We start from the raw sequence: 22,889 nt of genomic DNA on the forward strand, positions 1-22,889 counted from the left end.
ACGCGACAAAATGCACTACACCAACTTGCAGGTGAGAGAGGACCACTGGCAAAACTTCCGTTTCGTGACTAATAACAATAAGAACTTTTTCGCCGATAATTGGATAATTAATTGAGAGCGTTTCGAAAATGGTTCGGTAATTCCGTGAGTGACGCAACTATCGCTTTGGGTGCGACTGGTATCGACGCGTTAATGAGAGTTATTGTTGATATTGATGATGCATTTGGGAGGGTGACAAATGCTTCATTCTCAAATCTGGGTCACAATATGGAGCTTTCGTACCACGACTAAAGTTCAAACAGATTCTTCGGCCGAATCGAGCTTGTGTTGTCTGCTGCTGACCAGTGATCCTATATACACTGCCGAACACTGAAGATCCCTTTGATATGGACCACATTTTGCAATTAAGACCAAAAATTTCAGGCTCAGCCTTAAAAACAGGTACTCATATAGGGAAACTCACGGCACTTATGGTATTTCTAAATTGAGCCAGAAAAAATACAATTTGTATGTAGACCTGGTGGTAGATAGGTACGTTGTCGACTTGGACTTTTCCTTTAAATTTCCTCTCAAGACACAACCGAAGTCTCCAATAAAAGGAAAGAAAGTAAAGCATCATGTATTAATCTATTGATCTAATGGAACACTGAAAGGAAAAGGATTCCAAATTCTGTTAACTTCTTGGAAATATTTGTCGTTCCAAATAGTAATTTCTACGCGAATAAAATGTGTACCTTTTTAGGCCTAAAACGGAAATATCTGTGGCTTTTGGCAACAGAATCGTTATCAGTTGATTCCTAAACCACGCGGCCGGCATAATACAATTCGTGTTTACCTGGTGTGACATAATTCTACGACCGACTGTAATGTGTCTTTCCTTAAAATAGGAGTTTGCCTACTGCCTAGTCTTCTGTCCAGCATCTGATTCTTTTCCTTTCTGTTCTGGGAGGAAAAGGAATTATGGAGGAGGGACTCCGATTTGCGGTATGCTCGAACGAGCTAGAGATGTATTTACGCATTAGGCATATGCCAAGGCACGTATTAATTTGGACATTAGGGCCCTCACTACTCAAATTGCATTTGTATCACCTTAAAAATGGTAATATTTTTCATATGGTCGTGGCTGTACACGTCATTTGCTCTGAAAAGATAAAAAAATAAGTTGATTATATGGTGCACTCGGAAACAAGTAATAAGGGTCTCTGTTGGGAGAGATCCCAAAACTCTCTCAAGCATTCAAATAATCTACCATAACCGCACTCCATCTGTAAAATTAGATGATTCACCTTTGAACAATCACACATCCATGGAATGCTCCTCAGCAACGAAGAAGAGAACAGCCATGAAATGCCATCAATTTGACTAATCATTTCGGGGGGGGGGGGGTGTCGGCGTCCACCTACATACATGAAAGCTTTCTTAAAGGTGTGACAACTTCCTTCGCGTTGATTGACAGCCTATTGGCGAATCAGTGGCGATGCGAGATTTATCAATTTTTGATTATTTCCCGTTCGACACTATGGTAAAGAATCGATTATAAAGGTGTTCGTTGCCAACACCTTGTTCCAGGCTCGGGCTTTTATGGCGTAAACACTTTTCTGTGAAATTTTCGCGTGTTTGTTGACATACAGGCGCTTTATCATACCCCTCCTTCATTCTCTATGTGTAACTCCCTTAGAAGCGATGGTTGGTTTGATTTTTAGACATACGCAACCTTTATAGACCTCTTGGGAGACCTTTAAACGTATTCCTTCCTTTTCAAAATGACTATTGATTTGGACATAGCATCGCATATCTCGGGCAAACTTAACCTTAATTTATCTCGAAATTCAAAAATAAGAGACATCTAAAGTGTAAACGCGATACAACTATTCGCGCAAGATGGATGTCCCTTTGCATATGAATAATGTAAGACGCGATGGCGTGAGTCGTGAACTCGCAATGCCCTGCTCTATGCTACTAGTTTGAAGCACCATTACGAATAATACAAACCCAAACAAACACAATATGAAAACAAAGCGAGGGAAAGGATGCGCGTCAACGACGGCGCAGAGATACAACTATTCGTACTTGATGGACGTCCGTGCTGCATCTGAAAAATTGAAGGCGCGATGACACAAAGCGTGAGCTCTCAATGCTCTGGTATATGTTGTCAATGAGGTGTCGCTCATATTCGGGAGAAAAGTTAAAACAGAGGCTCGAGCACATCTCTCCTACCTTCGGCTGTGTTACTCACGTAGTGCTTGAAGTGCCATTACAAATAAGACAAACGGAAACAAACACTATATGGAAATAGAGGGAGGTAAAGGACGCGCGTTTCCGACGGCGCAGATATACAACTATTCGTACTTGGTGGACGTCCGTGCTGCATCTAAACAATTGAAGGCGCGATGACGCGAAGCGTGAGCTCTCAATGCTCTGCTTATGCTGTCAACGAGGTGTCGCTCAGATTCGGGAGACAAGTAAAAAAAAGGCCCAAATACGTCTTTCCTGTCTTCGGCTGTGTTGATACTCGCCCTTCCTTCTTTATTCAGGTTCTTGTCTGTATCATACATGTATTTTTGAGGAAAGTTATGTATATTTTTCCTTGACGAATTCATATATTTTGGATTAAATTGCGAACAAAATTGTCTGACAAATTTGAGGAAAAATATGCACAATTTTCCCATCAAATTTGTTTTTTTCAAAGGGAAATATGGCAACACCTTAAGGTTCATACGTCGTCTTTCCCACACTGCAAAAATTTTTATGTTCCTAGGGCTCCTGCACTCTCTTTGTTACAGCCACAGAGGCTTCCGTTATAAGGACAGAGCACTCGGTCCGCACGACCGAAGTTCTGTAAGCGTAACAAAGACTGTGCAGAAACCTCTGAACAGAAGGTTCATTCATCAGCACCGACTATTTTTTTGCGTGTAGCACGGCAGTATCAACTTTAATGTGCAGCTTCCACTTTTGAGTGTGATTTTTGAGAAGCAGTAGTAGCGATCACTGTTAACCATATGGAGCAGTTGGGCACATGCCTAGGAAACAGAGGAACCAAACGGTATCGGCTAAGATAACTTGGACAAAGCTTCCAACGGGGCGGAGGGGAGGGGAGGGAGCTACGCGATGACCGAGGGCTCGGCAAATGCGTGAGCGAGGCCTCGAAGAAGCGTCCGAGCTCACGAGCTGTAATTGGCGGGCGAGGAGGACTCGGATTGGTCCAACGGGCCCGCTCCGAAAATGGAGGGGGGAGTGCGCCGCTTGCCCGGATCCTAGAGCTCCTCCAACACCAGCTCAAATCAGTGTTCGGCTCCTCCACTGCATTTCAACATATGAACTACTTGCGAGTAGTTCTCCGTGTTTCATTGAGTTCCTTTGATTCTCCAGCCATTTCCGAGTTGTCAGCAACTATTATCACCACCACGGGTGAGTCTCTCCTCATATTTTCTGTGTACGTCTTGTCTTCGCATGATCTTTTCGCCGACGCCCCCCCCCCCCTTGGATGGCCCCCACCCGCGGACCCCCGCCGGCCCGAGCGTGTGCTCCCTCCAGCTCGGACCCCCTCCAACGCCCCCCGTGCCCCCCCTTGTGGTATCAGAAACTTTAATCACTACCACTTAACTTTCCCGCGTTTTCGTTGGCTGCACTAGAATTGGCTTTTGATTCATTACCCACCGACACGCGATCCAATTTAACGGTTCTTTTTCTCTCCCTCTTTTAGTCTCTTAGACACACAAGTTAAAACGAGAGTGAAAATGGGGAGAACGACGGTTCAAATGTCTCTCCCCCCCCTCTCTCTCTCTATCTCTCCCCCGCTCTCATCTTTTGCACAATCGTGGACAGCAAGAAATTAACTGTGAACAAGAATGCGTGCAAGTCAAATTTATAATTCGATCAGCCGACGCGACGGTCGCGTTAAGTAGAAGGCGGCATGTTTTCTGGATTTTATCTTATTGAAATTAATTTAATTGTTTTCTGGGAAGGTATCCAATTGCAGGGGGAGGGGGCTATTCAGCTGAAATTTCGAAGTATTGACCGTATTATTCGGTTCTTGCAACCGTACTTTCGGTTCTAGGAGCTACGTCCTCGTTTCATGCAACCCGCAAATATTTCTATTGATCGGTTTGACATGAAAGCTCGGGTTCGAGAATCGAGGATATGGTTCCTAGAACCGATGATACGGTTACATGAACCAAATAGTGCGGCCACTATAGAAAACCGCATTCGCGCTTCATAGTATATGACCGAACTTTTTTTCTCAATGTACGCAGTCAAAAATTTTCCATAGGAGGGAGGGGAGATAAAAGGGAAAAAATTTCTGTAGATAACGGTTCTTAGGGAAGTGTTTCAGACGTGGGGGGGGGGGGGTCAAACCCCCTAGCTACGAATCTGCCCGTTGTCAAAAATATGTGAAACTTCAACACTTCAATCTTTTAGCAGCATCCGTTTTTAAATCGGAGAGTTGTATACTTTTCGAAACAATGAAATTCGTGACCACCCTTTTTTTTTTATTTTTTGTTTATAAGACTTCTTTATTAGTTCAATACAAATTGGAGTTGATAGTGACAGGTATTAACCCGGAGGCCTGTTTTCGTGACCATCCTTAAAAGAACAGAAGAAAAGCGCGTGACCTGAAAAACCACTTTTCTACACTAAAACGGAAGTTTCAATTTTTCCGAGTCGGGGTCCTTTTCGAAGCGGAAGATTCAATTAAGTTGTCAATTGGGTTGTGTGCCGTCCCGATTGAGTATGCAGATAAAGTTTAGTAGGGTTGTTCCGTGTCGCGTTTTCTGTGGATGTGGGGAAGGAAGGGGGAGGGGATGCCGATCACGGTTAAGGAATGACGCACGCTGCCTCTGAGAAATTGGGAGAAGCCGAGAAGGTCGTATTTGATATCTTTACGTTCTAATTTGGCTTCTACTCTTTTCTGCATGATTCATCGGGGAAGACCAACTGTTCTCTGAAACCTTGACCCCAGTTGATTTCATATTGAATGTAGAGATACTGGTGATGATTAGAATTCGTCGCTTACTCTATTCAAATGAAAGCAGGTCCACAAGACAAAAATATCAGAATTTTTTTAATCGATAAGTTACAGATTTTTGCCACCAAATTTTTGTTTTTGATAATTGGAACCGGACTAAATGTACATGGAAAAGCGTGACAGCTTTTTGTTTGATCAATAGCGCAGGTGGACAATTTTTTTTTTTTTTTTTTTTTTTATGGATTTTTTCCGCTTTCTTCACTAAGAAAAATTCCTAGGTCATAAATCACGAGATATACCCATTACCTTGATGTAAATCTTTTTAGTTGGTTTTGCAGGAAAGAAGGTGAAAATTTTTTTGGGTAAATGTCTGATGAATCCAGTGATTTATACACTTGGCTACGTAATTAACTTTCTTGGTTGTGTTTTGTTCATCTTTACTTTTTTCAGAATTCCTAAAAAAAAAACCAATTTTGGTCAAGAGATAAGAAAAGCACTTTTTGGAAAATTTTATTTCCGAAAAAATGCTTCGTAATGAAGAAAAAAAAACAAAGAAAGAAAAGACGATGGCAAAATCTCCCCATCCTGTTTTTTGCCAAACGAACGAATAAAATTCACGCTGGATAAATGGGCGGAATTTGTCGTTTGACTGAGAAAACTTTTTCATTTTGGAGAGGTTGACTTACGGGTGACAGACAACGGGGGTGGCAAAAAATTAAGTTAAAATGCCGTACATATGCACGAACAGCCCTTATGCGCGTGCGCAAGTCGGTATTATCTCATACTTATCTAACCGAGGGGCCAATTTTTGTCGATCCATCCACCGGCCCACCGGTACTTGAGTACACGATGGGCGAATCACGACTGGACTTATGTCTGTGCTATATCGCCTTTGATTGGTTAGTGTTGCGGTTTGGACTCTTATAGATGGACGTTCCCGTATAAAAGTGCCCACAAAATTCGGCCCCTGCTGACAACCCTGACCACGAAGCCTTGCTTTCACCGGCGGTATAAAAATTTAATTATAGTTTTGAATCGAAACGGCTTATGTCACGCTCGGCGAGAGAGTGGAGCTAATATTCGATAATTGAGGTGTGAAATTAAATACTAGACACTAATAAAAGATGGCCCGGAAAGTATAGAAAAATTAGGTAGTGGAACATGACTCGGCATTTTTTAATTGTTATCATTTTTATCGCAACAGAATGTGACCACGTGGCTCCAGCCTTGTGCTTTTTCTCGTTGCTTAACGTTGAAAATTGATTTTTATTTTCTCTCCCACACATACTTCCATATGGCTAGTGTGTACGTAGATTATTTTATATAAGGCTTGTTATCCGAACGTCGCGGGAAATATTGATATTATCTTACTTTTTCAGCGCATGGAGCATATTTTTCCTCATGAGATGCTAGAAAATTAGTCTTATAGTTAAAATTAGACTGAACACTCTTAGACTGACTTACTGACTTAGTCTGAATGGAACTATGTGCATTAAGACATGAGCCTTGAGATCCATAAGATTACATGCATAATAGGGTTCACGTCATAATGCTCTTAGTTCTGTCTGGCAGAAATATGTCCGATTGAGGCCGTACCTTCCGGAGACTTAAACTCTGAATAGAAAAGTAATAGCGCCTATTTACATCACACATTTACAAATTAAGAAAAATAGTACATACTGAACATGACTCGTAAGTTTGATTTTTCTGCTTGATTTGGAACATATTCAAAATGAAAGTTAGAATCAATTAGTAGTTTATTGATGTTTACGATGAGGTATAAATTGCTATGCTTGTTTTTGAAATTTTTATCAACCTCTCAGTTTTTAAATTTAAAAAATGCTTTGAGCGTAGGTTAAAACGACATTATTCGATATCTGCGACATTGTCTCGTATTTATAAAGTACTATAACATCGTATTACCTGTAAAAGTGCTGAGAAATTCATATTTTATAAATATTTTGGCTCAATATAGTCACGCGAATAGTCATGAATATGTAGAAACTTCAATTCAAAATAATTTTTTCTCTCTAACATTATTGAAAATATTTTTTTTTAATACATCGTGTCTCCACGCAACGGAAATGTGCAGAATTTGATCGTTATGAAATTTCCATTCTCTCTTAAAAGAAAAATGCTCAAGGTCAAATTGCAATGAAGATTTTCGAGGAAATACCCCCGAGTAGTTAAAAATTGAAAATTTTAAATTAAATTTAGGATATTAAGAATTAAATAATGTACAACAGAGTTCAAATGATAATTTCATTATCATTTTGATATGTCTGGTATGGAAGCAAGGAGTATCGGGAATTTATTTCACTACCCAAGATTTTCAGTCATCGGAATAACATTCAACATTATTTATCGGAAGATGCGTTTTGCGTTGTACGGCTCCAATCGGAGTAGTATCTTACGGATGTACTAAAGAGGAGAAGAAAGCAGTGGCGTGACGTGAATTGCGATATATCGATTGTTATGCCATTTAATCCTATGGTAAAGAATCGATTAATAAAGTGTTCGCTGCGAACACCCTGTTTATCGATCCTTTTCTATAGGTTTAAATGGCATAACAATCGATAGATCGCAAAGCACGCCACGCCACTGGAGGAAAGGGAAACATCGCAACTGAACAGAAAAGAGCCGACACTGACAAAAAACAAACAGCGGCGCGCACATGAAGAAAGGAAGAGCTGTCGGATGTCCCCCGCTGAATCGGGTTTGACGCCCAGCTGTGACCTATTAGCGTCAGATCTTTGGTGATTCCATAATTTGGCCGCGCGACCTTAACAGTCCTGCCATCTTTAGCTTTTTTATCAGTATTTTAAGGAGACTTATGAGAAGAAAAATGTTGCATTATGAACACCATTGTCAATTAAAATGATCTAAACGATGATTTCCTGAGCACCAAGAGAAAGAGACTTCACACTGAAAAAAAAAAATCTCGGTGTATTTACTAAGAAAAGGGTAAAATTACCAAGAATTCAGGGTTCTATTTGATCCCAGTTTTTTCTTGGTAAAATTACCATTTATGGAATTGGTAATTTTACCGAGAAATCTCGGTAAAATTATTGAACTTTCTCGGTAATTTTACTGGACCTTGGTAAAAACGCCAATACTTTTTATCGACTGTGGTAGAATTACCGAGATAAAATGGCAAAGTTACCGGGAATTGATTACCAATAAAAGTGGTATGCTTACCTGAAAAAACAGTAAAAATACCGGTTTTTAGGTAAGCTTACCAGTCTGTCTTGGTAAAATTACCAATAATTGGTAAAAAAAAGTGAGATGGTAAAGGTACCAACGGACCTTCGTAAAAACGCCGAGAATTTTTTTTCAGTGCACTGACGCAAGACGACTATAACACTACATCTTTAACTGACTTTACCACACAAGAAAGTCTACTGCTTGATCGGCCTTTATGAATGAATCGAACACGTAACTGCGTGCTGCTGGCAAAAATCCATTTTAATCCTCCCAATTCACTGATGTAATATTTATGATATTTCATTCAGAGAACGTCCACGTTGAGATTCGATTTATCAAATTTTTATAGCATGCGCTCATCATACAGAAGCATATTCTTTATTCAGTCATTGCTTGTCATTTCATGACACTTGTTAAGCACCTAGAGGGGCGATACTGATGAAAAAGAAAAAAAATACATAATGAAAGACTTTTCCTCACTGAGGTAATGCGAACTTGAGGTTAAATAGCTGCTCGTGAATGTTGATAAAATACATCTAGAATTTCTCGATACCTACGTATGATCAAGCGAGCCAAATAGCTGCGTGCGTCATAAAATAATCATAAATTTAAAATGCACGAGATTAAATGGGCAAAGAAAATTGTACCAGACTTTTCTTTTCATTAAAATCCAATTTCTGAACAAACTCGCAGCAGTGCGTTTTTTTATGCATACTCAAGTGAGAGCCAGCTTAGTACCCGTGCACGTTGTGGAACACTGTTGCTAAATGCTAATGTATCAGTATTTTATTTTCTCTTGATTGACTCCCTGCTTCCCTCCGTCCATTGCTTTTAAATTAAAAGAAGCTTGTGATTTAGGGGTGTAATGCAAGCTATACAGCTCTAGACGTTGTAAATAATAAATTTATAGCACCCAAAGCGCCAGCCAGCGTAAATTTTACGATGTTTCGCGGCCTGTCAACCTGTCATGTTGTTACTGTGTGTTGTTACCTATATGTTTTGCGTTTTTCATATTTAATACGCAACAACTATTTGTATATCTTTTTTTATTCTCTTTCCATACGAGATGCATATTAGTCATTTTATCATAGAATTTAATAGCTTGATTACAGGTCAAGTCCTCGAAAAAGTCAAAAGCAGGGAAATCCGGAAAAGTTCTCAGCGGCTCTTTAAAGTGTGAGTAATTACCGTGTACATGGACGTGTGTGTGTGAGGGTGTGTCTACTTCCGTCAACGGTTCCCGGAAAAGTTCCTTATATCTTTGCAAAGCCTGATTAAATGTCATGAGACCTTCTTCTGAACTGTACTATCTCTCGCTCGATGAAACAGACTTTCTTAAAGTTAGCTCACAATCAGTTTGAACCTCTTCTCGCACCAGAATGATTTGAGCTACTTTGAACTGAAATTTGATTTTATTAGTGAATCTTTCCCAGAATATATTTCGAGACTGGTTTTAGTTGGAGGCATTATATTATAATCTCAATTTTTTGAGAGTTGCACTGATGCGCCTTGTCTTCCAATGCGTCCCTTAGTTCAACCATCGAAACTTCAATATGAAACTAAGACATAGCCACTAAATCAGAGGAAATACTATTTCTGGCACGAGAAAAAGTCTCTTGGATCAGACTCTTACATATGCTGAAAAGAAAAAATACTTCTTGGTTCAATCGGATTTTTGCTTGTATCGAGAGCCAAGACTCTTAACATACTTAGGCGGATTTACTTTTGATTTAAGGAAAAATCTGATTGAATCAAAAGTATATTTTTCTTTGTCAAATGTTTGAAGAGTCTGGACTCTAGATCCTAAAGGCTTTTTTTCAGTGATACTGTAAATCACCTACCTGCATAGTGAAGCTAATGGCACATGCGTTGTTTCTAAGATGAGCCGGAAGATGGTAGTTTCCTTATCGGGAATCGGACCACATTTTTCAATAAGGATCTTTCTGGCTTATTTTAAAAACAACCTATATGCCATTGGTTTCCCTATACAGAAAGGTGCTTTCATGGAGGAGCCAGAGATAGTAGTTCCTTATTGCAGAGTGTAACTCAATTATTGAAGTCTCGCAAGAGCGTGGGCGCCAAGAAATGAAATTTCGGTAATTTTCTAGGGAAAGTGGGTGAGTAATCGACTGGGCATGATTTGTCGCGAGTGGATGTCTCTGTGCGGATCACAAGTGAACCAGCGAGCAATTATAACGACTCGCGAGACTCAAGCTTGAGGCTCACGTCATAATTGGAATCATGGGCTGCGTGGCCGCCCCTCCCCCCCCCGCGCCCATGCGCCCCCCGCCCCTAAGTCGCGTCGATGCGAAAGAAGCGAAAGACAGTAGCACACCGGCGCCAAGTCGACTATTTCCATATTCAAGCTTCCCCTCGGAATTAACATGATTGTCTGTTACATCGCAGTCAATTAGCATGTCCATCTACGCTGTTGCCATTCTTTCGAAATGCCTTTTAACACGCTCCTCATGAGCCTGTATAAAAGTTGTTAATTGAATACGTTTCTCGTAGAGGACCGCAAGTCCAACTTTTCACATTATTCTTTTTGCATTTATGACTCTCTGAGTGGTAATTAAAACGTTAAATGCGTGCGCTGCGAGGCAACGGAAGAATTGTTCTTTTCGATGTGCTGTTGGATGTTCACATGATCAGCGCCTTCCGCCAGATTCTATTCGATCCAATGGCGTCCAAACGAGCGAAATTGGAGGTTTACAATGTCGTCGAAAAACCCGATGGACATTTTCTATTTGGACGTATTTCTGCCAAACGGAACTATGTGCATTTAAACATGTGCAAACCCATAACCAAACACGCACTTTGGTCTGTAATGGCGCGGCGCAGAGAGGAATGATGACGAGGACTTGAGATGAAAAGGAGTAGCCCTAAGCGCGGCGGTCGGCATGAAACATATATCAGCGCCTACAAGACCGCATGAATACTTCACGCATTGCGTCAAACATAGTGCGTTCAGCAGCGGTCAACGCGAGACGTATAACGCCTACAAGACTGTAGGAATACTTCACGCATTGCAGTGCGGTCAGCGTGCTTTGCAGTGCCCTACAATTGGATGTATTTCTGCCAAACATAATTACGTGCGTTAAGACATGAGCCCTGAGACCCATAAGAATATATGCATAACAGGGCTCACGCCATAATGCACATAGTTCCGTTTGGCAGAAGTACGTCCATTTAACTGAGCGTATGCACAATGGGCCTGTTGCAAACTTTTGCTAGAGCAAAAATAAGAGTTGTTTCTTATAGATAATGCCTCAAAAATCACGATGAGCGCATCGGCAAAGTTTGAAATGCACTCATAACTTCACAGTCTGCGTAAGAAATTTGCGGTTTTTTGAGCTTCCCGCTTCAAAAACGATACTACGGCACAGGTGAACATTTTGTAAGAGGAGTCGTTCCGTCGTCGGCAATAATCATCATGGCCGACGCCAATCCGCCAAAACACGTTTGAAGGGACGAGATAACACCTGAACTGGATTAGACCAGATAACAATCGGTGTGTTAACGTTCATATTTTCCACGCCCGAATTGGTTGACCTTGAACTCTCCTCGAATTACGCGCGGAACTGCGCGCAAGCGTCGGCCATGATGAATATCGCCGACGATGGAGCGACTCCTCTAACAAAATGTTCACCTGTGCCGTAGTATCGTTTTTGAAGCGGGAAGCTTAAAAAAACGCAAATTTCTTACGCAGATTGTGAAGTTATGAGTGCATTTCAGACTTTGCCGATGCGCTCATCGTGATTTTTGAGGCATTATCTACAAGAAACAACTCTTATTTTTGCTCTAGCAAAAGTTTGCAACAGGCCCATTGAGACGAGTAGCATCTAAAAATTTGGAGATTATCCATTTCCCGTTTTTGTTTTGGTGGGTTCAAAGTTGGACAGTGGCGTGCGGCGTGCTTTGCGATTAGTCGATTGACCCGCCATTTGAAAAGGATCGAGAAACAGGGTGCATGTTCGTAATGACCACCTTAATAATCGATTTTTCATCATAGCCTCAAATGAAGAAATGTCGATAGTCGATCATTTACGCCTCACCACTGGTGTTAAGTATACGAGATAAACCCGGAAAGAGGAATGGGTACCCTGAGAAAAAAGAACGGAAAAAACTGGCAACCTCGTGGTGTTTTATCCGTATAACTCCATCAAGTGCGCGACGTGTCAGGCATTGTCTGGGGCTTTAATAATATAGCTCACAATGTTAGATCTCGAAATGTCAATGTTGAGGCAGTCCCGGTGACAATCGAGGCTTGTCTGCATATTTCCTCGACGCTTTCGGAATTATGACAACCACCCAATAAACATAATTTCAGGTGATCGCATCGGAGCAAGAATCTTTTTTCTCCTTTTTCTCACAAGATGCACGTGCCATTGCTTTGTTGTGATTTTTGTGGATACTATAACCCTATTACATATCCAATAAACCACCCAACTATCCAATGAACATACTTTCAGGTGAATACCAATCGCGTCGTGGTAAGAATCTTTTGTCTTCTTTTTCCCCGCAAGATGTGCCACTACTTTGTTTTGATTTTTGTGGATACTATAACGCGAATACATAACATTGTTTTCCATGCACTCTAAGAAAATGCATTTCTTTTTTTTTTTTCTCTCTGTTTCCCTCTTTGTGCCTCCGAGCACTTTCGAGATAACCTGCCTTTGATTTTGTAATCATAATAAATTCACATCACCTATTTGACTAGATAAATGAATTGTGTGTTTTTGCTCTAATTTCTTAAGTTCAGTCCAAGTTTTATTTTCATTGCTCAAAATCTTGACAAAAGAGACTTTACGCACTGTTTAGACGCGGGAAGTTATCGACGCGAAGTATGCGGACCCGGTAGGTGCCGCTTAGGAACGATGCCGAGTGAATAATATTGCAGTGAGAAATTCACAGCTGCCATTTTGAGCTGCGCGTAATTTTGTGAGATCACTTTTTGACTCGCTTGGAATCTTCAGGGAATCTCTACGCTTCCGTCAATATTAGCGGCGCGGCGTTTATTTTAATCAATCTTCGTCGGTGAAATGAGTTGATCGGTATCAAAAGGAAGTTTTTGAAAAGAATGGCAACGCTGCTAACAGGACCAGGGCAGTAACACACTCCCTAGTTGAAAATTCTCGGGGCAAGAGCCGTGGCCTACGCCGATAATGCCATTATGCAAAATGAGCAGTAGGTTCGCATCGAAAAGTTACGGAAAAATCTGATAAAATGCCGCTAATAGTTAATTAGGCGTTGAGTTATAATATCATAATTACACTAGCGTGCATAGTATGCAGCGTTATTTGTTAGTAATTGTTCGATGAATGAGCGGGTAATATCAGTGATTCTTTTTTCCCATGGCCAATTGGCCACCTATCATATCTCTCCTTTACGATGGACTCTCACGTTGCTCGAAACAAAATGAAACGCTGAAAAGCTCTGAAACATTTAAATCTGATAAACATGTTTCACAATCAGTCTGTAATACTGAAAATTTAAAACATTAGAAAGCAATGGCTGGCCTTGATGATTGATAATCGAGAATTCCTCATTTGAAGCTGTGATGAAGAATCTATTATTAAAGTGTTCGTCGCGAACACCCTGTTGATCGGCCTTTTTTCATAGATTTAAATGAAAATCATGAAAAGTGACGGTTTTTTGGAGAAATTTGCCTGTCAAGGAAAGGCATGCAGACCCTCCGAATCCCCTGCCTCCTTTGCGCAGTCAGGGCTTGCAAGAGGGCAACCCTGGCTCCGTCATTGGACACGACCATCCACGTCAAATCGGATTCGGCGATGCGCATATCTTTGGAGACTTTAACGCGCGGTAAGAAAAGTATACATCTTTTCCCCCCTCTAAAATAGAGCATTTTCTATAATTGCTTTGCGATACGTCGATTGCTCTGCCATTTAAACCTATGGAAAAGGATCGATCAGCAGGGTGTTGGCAACGAACACCTTAATAATCGATTCTTTACCACAGTTTCAAATGAGGAGATATCGATAATCTGTCATTGACGCCTCGCCACTGACTACAAGGCCTGAACTGTGAGTAGCTTGCGCTGATTATGAAGGATGTTTTTCAAGTAGAGCCGGTCATAAGGGTGAATTAGAGTCCCTTCATACGGAGAGTTACGACAACCCCCCCCCCCCCCCCTCATGGAGTCGCAAACGGGAATAAAGATTACACAAATTGATAGTTTTTCATAATCTTTGATGGGCTCATTCTCAAGTTCCTTTCTCCGTTCTTACTCTCATTCTACTTATTCCTTGCCGAACCCGTAATCCCCCAGTCCAATCCAGATTATAATCTTTGCAATTGGTGAAAATGTAATCTTTATTCCCGTTTTTGACACTGCACGGAGAAAAATTGAACCGCGCTGAGTACCAGAAGATGGACTTCATCACATGCATGGGACGGATGATGATTTTGCTTTAACATTCCATTCCGCACTTGGGCACAGCCGACACTTGTCCCCAGCACATTCCTCCTGTACTTTCGCACAAACTTCCTCTGCTAGGTGACATGTCTTCCTGCAGTCCACCACATCTGGCAGATATTAAAGCAAAGTTGGTGCTGAGCACCGTTCTATTTTTCTCCGTGTGTGGCGGCCTAAAATACGGGAACCAATCAGAAATGGATTCACACTGTCTTAACTCTCAGTATAAAGGGACTCTAGGGTGAATGTGTTGTGTGTCCACTTGGCGCGGAAAGGAAGGGGGTCGATACGAAGAAGGGGAGGAATAATAATAAGTGAGATATCAGCGCGGAGTGGAAGAGGAATGATACGCGCGGTGCGTCCTCCGAGACGCGAACGCGACCCTCCTTCGCTCACGGCCTCACTCCCCTTCACACCTTACCTCTCACCTATCTCTATGTAATTTCAATTCCATGTGGGAAACATTGAAGCCTTTAATTAATGGACGATTTATGGATGCCAACCGCATCGGTTTCCGCGTTGCAAAATTTTCTCATAAATGTGATCGGCCTCGACCCTCGTAGAGAGGGACCTTATTCTTCCGAGTTTGAATATTGAGCGGCATCGGTATACTACCACAATGAGTGTATCGTGAGCATTCTAGTACGAGTGCTTTCCAAGACTTAAAAATTGACCGAGTTATGACTTTGATAAAGCACAAAAACATAGCCCGAACGAAATCAGTGGTTACGTGATAACGGCTGGGGTCAGGTCGCCACTCAATTTTTAATTTGTTTTTTGGGTTTTTTGCAGCTGACATTGAGCTGGTAGCAGCTCGAAACGTTCTGCCTTCTAGTGTTTTCAATGTTTTAGCCTTGTTTACCCAAGTTTTAATTCTCTCCCTCTTTATTTGTCATCACTTCGTTTTTCTCCCAAGCCAAATTCACTCTTTGAGAACCCTCGAGAAAATTAAGCGACGCATAGACCTTGAGGTGAGCTCATTCCCCCTTCAGAAATCTATTTAGCCTATCCCAAGAAATGTAAGGGAGTTTTCTGAGCAATCGCGTGACACATCTTTCATCTTTACTGAATTCATTAATTACTTGTTAAGGTCAGCTCCAAATAGCTCCTGAGACCACTCAATTTTTCCGAATTTTCTGGGGAGGCCTCCCGGGCTCCTCCTTTTTGGAGCTGAATAAAGTCCTCGGACCCTTCTTTGGAACTGGAATATTCCTGCAGACCCCTTTTTGTTGGGGTATTTTTAAGTATTCCCCAGACACCTCATTGATAAGGTGCCCTCCTGTCCCCAATCCACGAAAAATTCTTAGTTCCACCCATGCCAGAATCAATATATCCCAGAGACCCACTCTGATACCCTCCTTGCAGCGTAAAAATTACTTCCGGAATGGTTGCTTATCAATGATCATAGGGCAAAAGATAGCGTTGATTTCCGAACTAACTTTTGCCTCTCCCGAAACATAGCGTTAGCTGTCTGATTATTGAATAATTTCATGTCAGCGCGACAAGACATCGAAAATTGATATTGCCAACAAAATCAGCAGTAGTTCCAACAATGAGACTGTAGGCCTCGAAAATACATTATCTTTTGACCAAACGCCTAGCGTGATGGTGAAAAGTTAGAGGATAGAATATAATGATCTCAACGCAACCGAGATCCGAGACACAGGAGCCGGGAAGCTGGAAAATAGAGTGCGCATGCATCCGCGTCGATCAGCCTGATTAAATTAGACATATTGCTATAACGCACCTCCCCAAAGCGTGACCAGCTGCGAATTTATTCCACTGATTATGAAAAAAGGGGAAAATAAGAAAGTCGAAACCGAACCACGCCCGCAAGGAAGCTCGAGCGGCCTCTGTTCTCCACTTGCTGAGCCCTAATCAAAAAGCACTGCACTGGAGCCTTGGCCAGACGTGAGACCTAACCTTGCTCAACTGGTCGCGGGGTTGCCTTATCGCTGCTGAATTTTCATCATTTTCAATATCATAACCATCACTGCAGATATTTGAATACCCAAAAGGTAATTTCTCCTATAAGTTAAAACCGGAGATCTATCGTTTACATCTATAATTTTTTTTACCGAAGGCAGATCATGATCTTCAGATCAACTGCCTTTTATCAAATTTTTGCATTTATAATCCCAGGCATTTATTAATGGGACAAAGAGGCCATAGCTAGAGGTGTAGGTAGGTGTATTTAAATTTTTAGATATTTTTAATTTTGAGAAGAAAAAGAGTTTAGAAATGAACCAAAGGGGCAATTTTATTTTTTGACGAGTTGAATCATCTTCTAATTGATTCTGTGCGCTAATTTTTCATTTAATTATTCTTAGTTAAATGAAACGACAATGTAGAGGCTATCATTGGTAAAACTTACGCTCCAAAGCTCCCACAAGTGCGATGGCTCAACGCGCAATATATGCGCTATTGTTGAAATTACCTTATCTCTGGACACGATTCTAAGTACAGGCATAGATGAAAATAAAATAAACTAAAAATTAAAACCAATATTTTTATTTTAAAAAAATAATAAAAAAACAATGGTAAACAATACACAACCATCAAGGAATTTTACTCTCGGTTTAAATATTAAAACTTAAGAAAAAAAACAAATAATATAGCACAAAAAAAACCAACCCCTTGTTTCACGTGAATATTTATCGTATTGATTTGTGAGCGAGGAACCCGAAGCACTAAGGCGTAGAGGAATGTAGGAAACAAGCGTGGCAATCAGTTAAAACGGTAATTATTTGATATGCAGAGTAATGCAATTACACGGAGCGTCTTTTTATTTTGCGTAGCTCAATTTCAGCACGGGGACTGGGCAGCGCGGAGGAGCGTCCATGGTTGGGCGCAGGCAAAGTGCGCAGGCGCAGGCATGGGCCGAGGCGCGGACGCGGACGTCCAGGCCTGGTATGGCCGCTCAAAACGTCCCTCCTCTGACGTAAGGGCGTATCTCCATTTCAATATGAGCCCCATTTTACGTATAAATCCATGCTTCCTGGGGGTCATCCGGAAACGGAGATACGTGTTTACGTGAGAGGAGCGACGAAAAGTGTAGGCATTAATAGGTTTTCTCGCCGGGCCGCGGCCTCGTCTAATTCCGAACTGAGCTTTGATACACGGTAATTGGTTCGAGGCATCCAATTTACAATTAAGTATTATTATGGGCAATAAACTTATAATTAGGTCGTGGCACCGCTCGGACCTTGCATGCCCTTATTACTACCCCTTGCGCTGGCTCTCCGCTCCCTCCCCCCGCGCAACGGTAATTTTTATAAATGCCGTGCGGTTTTTTGGAGGAGGGGATCGCTCCGCTTCGATACTTGTACTTAGTAACGCACTTTCACACCCTCCCAAAGGCTTCATTCACCATCAGTTCATCAATGCACCGGAGCCGTCCTCTTCAGCGCACCTTGGAGAACAATTCGATTTATCAATCGATCGAACGATCATTTCTGGATATTAGGACATTTCGTCGGTTCCCTCACGAAAGAGCGTAACTAAATTTCGATGTTGTCAAATTTCCCCTCGCAAATTACATAAAAACCCAGAGAATCTTGGGCATTTCCAGCTGAAAATTTCACTGATTTGCCCTCTGATCTCATGCAAAAGTCAGACAAATCTTGAACCGAAATTGAACAGGTACACTTTTGTAAAAAGTAGAATTTTTCGGTCAATTCTCCACTCTTGAAGTAGAGTTACGTTCTCTTGTCGAAAATATGACGACCTCTTCAAAATCTCCGAGCATCACATCGCGCTGTTGTTAGTCAAATATATATGTATGTACGCAAAATTTGACCGAGAAACATTTGTAACAACTCCAGAGGTACAATCCTAGTGAATATCGCCGATGATCGAGAGGCAAGGCGATTTGCGATATTTACTCTGAACGTGCGGAGTTAGCTGCAGACACGACGTGCGGTTGTTTTTTTATCTGCAATCATATTATAGTTGAAACAAATCTGGATGTCACCTAAAATCGAAAAAATGAAACACACTTCATCTCTTTAAAAATTTGAGAAGGCTCAGGCTCGTTTCACGTAATTCAGTAGCGGGGGTGAGAGGTTGTCTTACAGATGCCTAAATGGCTTACGTACTACTTGAACGACTCCCTACACTGAGAAAAAAACTTCGTGCATAGGACCCGAAGTTGAGGTCATATGGATCTCTGAAGTTTTCTGATCACGCATCCGAAAACTGGAGGTCGAGCTGCCGTAGTTCGGGTCAGGCATCGAGGCACTTCGGTTTGTAACGGAGTTTTTTCAGATGTGTGACCCGAACCCTACGGTATATATCGAAGTATTTCAAATGTCTGACCCAAACTTTGGCAGCTGGACCTCAAGTTTTAGACATGTGATCTGAAATCTTCAGAGATCCATATGACCTCAACTTCGGGTCCCACGCACGAAGTTGTTTGTCTCCGTGTTATGAATTAAATAAAAGCTATCAATTCAAGAACTCCAATTTGACTATCAGGATTAACGGACGTGGTTTTGTCAGGTATACAGTACTCGATGGTCTATAAGTATAACTCTCCTGTTTTAAGACCTGTGTCGACATGGCACAGACATCCCATTGGATCCGGACAGATGTTGGGGGCCCAACCAACGTGACCTCTGACCTGCGGAATCGCGGACGTCCTGGAGTTGAGGCTCGGGAGAGAGGGAGGCGACAGCGAAATAAATACCCGGCAAATTATTTTGATTCATTATGTCTTATTAGCGGCCGTAATTGGCAGGTGCATTTATCTTGATTCACTGCCATAACTTGAAACTCGGAGAGTCGTGGGCGACGTTGCCAAAGTTCATCTCTCGATTATTATGATTTTTATAGATAAAATAACAGCCACGGGGAAACGGGGGATCGGAAAGGGAAGGAAAGTGAACTACGAGCATACACTAGACTAATCTTGTTGCTATGTTATACGTTTTATGTCGTAGTTAGTTCATTTTATTGTAGATAGACATGCATTACCTAGCCGTACCTATGTCAGAGTAGTAGAATGCGTCCAAATGTTACTTGCGATCGAATTTTTCGCGTTAATTGGCTTTTAATTGATTGATTTATGATTTGTCAATAAAAACATGAATTTGTTGTATACTGATTTAACACAATAACTTTTAAACATAATTTGGACGTGAGGTTTTTTGTTCTGCTGATTTGGTTTGGACTATCGCAAATCCATATCGACTCCGAAGCTACATTTCTCATTTGCGGTGTTTTAAAATCTTCGCTCCCATATTATTTTTTTTTAAAATCAAGACAACTTCATTCCTCGAAGTTTTCGCAAAAAATTATTTGCAAGAAAAGGAAAACCACGGAAGTTTTAAGACTTAACGAAGAAGTTTTAACTTTTTTCAACCTCAGCCGAATTAAATCAATTCGATCAAATCGCGTATTCTCTGCATGCGGTGACAACGTGGCCGGGGAATCAGTCAGCGAGGGAAGGAGGCATAAAATCAACGTGAAATCGCAGAGGGAGTCTTGTGTGGGTATAATTAGTTATTCCTAATGAGATATTTTAATAAGTTGTTTAGATTCTATTAGAAATTAGCGTTGAATCGTGTGTCATGGAAATTAATTTTCTGAGCCGGCGACTCGCTGCGTCTTCGTTTCTCTTCGGCGTGTACCTGCGCCAGCGATGCTTCCGCGGTTTTTTCCTCTTTTTTTCGTCCGTCGCCGTTGCCTCGCGATTCAAGCTCACCTTTCCAACAGACTCCATCGATGCAAGCATCAACCGTGAGCCTGGGGAAAGAGCGGAATGAAGCTGGGGTAAAATATCCTGATAAGGGTTTCATTTTTGAAAGGTCAGGGACGAGAGGTTCCTTTCATCTATGATTTGAGTGTGATGCTTAAATTAGGCTTTTAACCCAAACGACGTTATGATATCACACGCATGAAAAGACGATAATTGTTTTCTTTTTCTTTTAAATTCTTGAAATTGTTTCTATATTAGGGATTCATAAATGACATTTATGGGTGCAGGCGCACATAGGGGGATCCCAGAGGCCTCCTCCCACACCGGAAAAAAGTCTCTTGGATCCAGAGTCCAGATCCTTAAAAAATTTTGAGCAGAAAAAATACTCTTGATTCAATCAGATTTCGGCTCGAATCGAAAGCCAAGCCTCTTAATTTAATTGGATTTCCTTGCGATCCAAGCAAAAATCCGATTAAATCAAGAGTATTTTTTCAAAGTTTTTTAAGCTTTTGGACGCTAGATCCAAGAGACTTTTTTTTACCGGTGCGCAGATATATTTCTATACAAGTAGACCATCGTGGATTATAAATACCCCCCCCCCCCTCCCCAACACACATAGGTGCATATATACATATTTTTTTTCAGCCACGCTTCCGCCTCTGCGGCAAACCATTCAACAGAATCAAGAAAAGCATTTGATCATTTTGGTATAGAGTATTAAACTTGAACTTATTCCCCATGTTAGGAAAGTCTGGCATATAGTTACTTATTGAATCTCCTTTCTCTTTTCCCCGTTTTAAATTCAATCCAAATCAAACCTGTCGAAATTCCGCCAATGTCGGCAATGTGCGAGGCTTTTAAAGTATATCGTCTGCACCGAAAAAAATAATATGCTGTTCTGGCACCTAGGATGTTAAAAATGTGTCTGGTGATCCGGTGTTGTTGTCTTACTGCCCTCGCAGTTAACTTTACATCCTGTGAATGCAAATTTAACTCTGTAGGCAGTTAAGGCAGCATCTTGAGATCACCAGACACATTTTTAACATCCTAGGTAACAGCATATTTTTTTTTTCGGTGTGTGCGTGGGTCAGCTGCGATCACTGGGCTGCTTCGGCGGTCAGAGGACCCTCTGACGATCTCCTCACTCTCTGTATATGATCCCGGGTGTCGGGTATATGTAGAGTAGCACCCTAATAACTGGCGGACAGGGAGCCCGAGTAGGGAGAAATCTTGGTCAGATTGGGATTGAGATGAGATGAGTGGAGAGCCGATAAAAGTCAGTCACTAGTGGCCGTGGCAGGCTCATTTACGCCGGCTCGGATTACTAATGTCCTACGAGCAGGCGATCTTGCATTGTATGCTAATCTATTCATGTTAATAGTAATTATATCAACCAAATCAGCAATGTTTCCACTTCCATCCAATGTTGCCCAATCTAGTCACTACCCCGAAGTTCATCTCAAAATATCTTCAGTTTAGGTAAAACATACTGGTAGTAGCACTTTATCAACTTAATAGCTGGGTATGCAACCAAAGTGCTAAAAAATTCCAATAATTAACTTAGATAAAACTGTTTTATTTAATTTTAATTTTTGATTGAAGCTTTTCGGCACAATTGCCAACGTCAGGACCTTTGAAGTCAGAAAACTATATTTATTTAAGTTAATATTTGCACATTCATAGCACTTTGACTGCATAAGAAATCTCCAAATAGTTTTATTTTTGACTTTAACACAATTTTTAATTTTGTTCACAGGTATGTTGTTCATCCATACATTCTCGTCGAATCGTTCTCTTCATGAAAAAACCGGTATGTGATTATTACTTTATGAGTACTTCAAGTACTTCTTTATGAGTGACGTGACACGTTACTCTTGTAATTCAATTCAATAATTCAAATATACGATAAACACCGCACGATGAAGCCACGAGGGATGCAGTGATCATGCTTTTCCATCCGCAATGTGATCCTCTCTAATCGAGCAGCTTCCTCTTCGGACGTCTTTCACAATATTTCACATGTTACCGAATAAAAAACGGATATTTTCAATGCGCTAAGTTTTCGATATGAGCTAATGAGTAAGCTTTGAAGACAGTGTGAGGTATAGCCTGAGATGTTTGTGGGAAGGAAGCCTCCGACGCAACGTCGCGTCGGAGAGGAGCGATCACGTCGATTCATCGAAGAAATGCTTGTTCTCCGCGGGAAACAGGAAATGTACCCATCGCAGCGCGGCTAAATGCGGGATCCCAACATTTAAATTCCATCAAGGTGTTTTCAATGACCTGAAAATACGATGCGATTATTATACCGTTCGCTTGGTTTTGTTCTGTAGAACAATCCGCTCCATGCGGACTACTGTATTCGACTAATTGCTTAACAAGAATTTTTATCCACTTAAATGACGTGCATGACATAGATGCCGCGTTAATTTCTTTTTCCTTCGAGAGTTACTTCTCAAGTATACCTATGCCTTAGAGGAAAGGTCGTTCTCTCCACAATTTTTGAATACTATAATGGGAAAAAATGTGTCATAGGTTGTCCTCGAAAATTTTGGTACTACCCCAATTTCTTGGATGATATGGAC

The 22,889-nt window shown here is 41.3% G+C and overlaps 1 protein-coding gene across 2 annotated transcripts in view; it reads left to right on the forward strand.

Annotated features, from left to right (window-relative positions):
- Window positions 1-22,889, forward strand: part of LOC109034616 (homeobox protein aristaless) — a 128,789-nt gene that overhangs the window by 49,670 nt on the left and 56,230 nt on the right. Inside the window, exon 1 of one of the 2 annotated variants that reach the window (XM_072305804.1) lies at window positions 3,153-3,408. The exons of the other annotated variant lie outside the window; for it this stretch is intronic. Within the exon in view, the coding sequence (XP_072161905.1) occupies window positions 3,315-3,408 (94 nt within the window). The 5' untranslated portion in view covers window positions 3,153-3,314. Of the gene's footprint in view, window positions 1-3,152; window positions 3,409-22,889 lie in introns of those variants that run through there. 2 annotated transcript variants of the gene reach the window in all.

This window comes from Bemisia tabaci, chromosome 1, assembly GCF_918797505.1.
Source record: "Bemisia tabaci chromosome 1, PGI_BMITA_v3".
Classification (NCBI taxonomy): Eukaryota; Metazoa; Arthropoda; class Insecta; order Hemiptera; family Aleyrodidae; genus Bemisia; species Bemisia tabaci.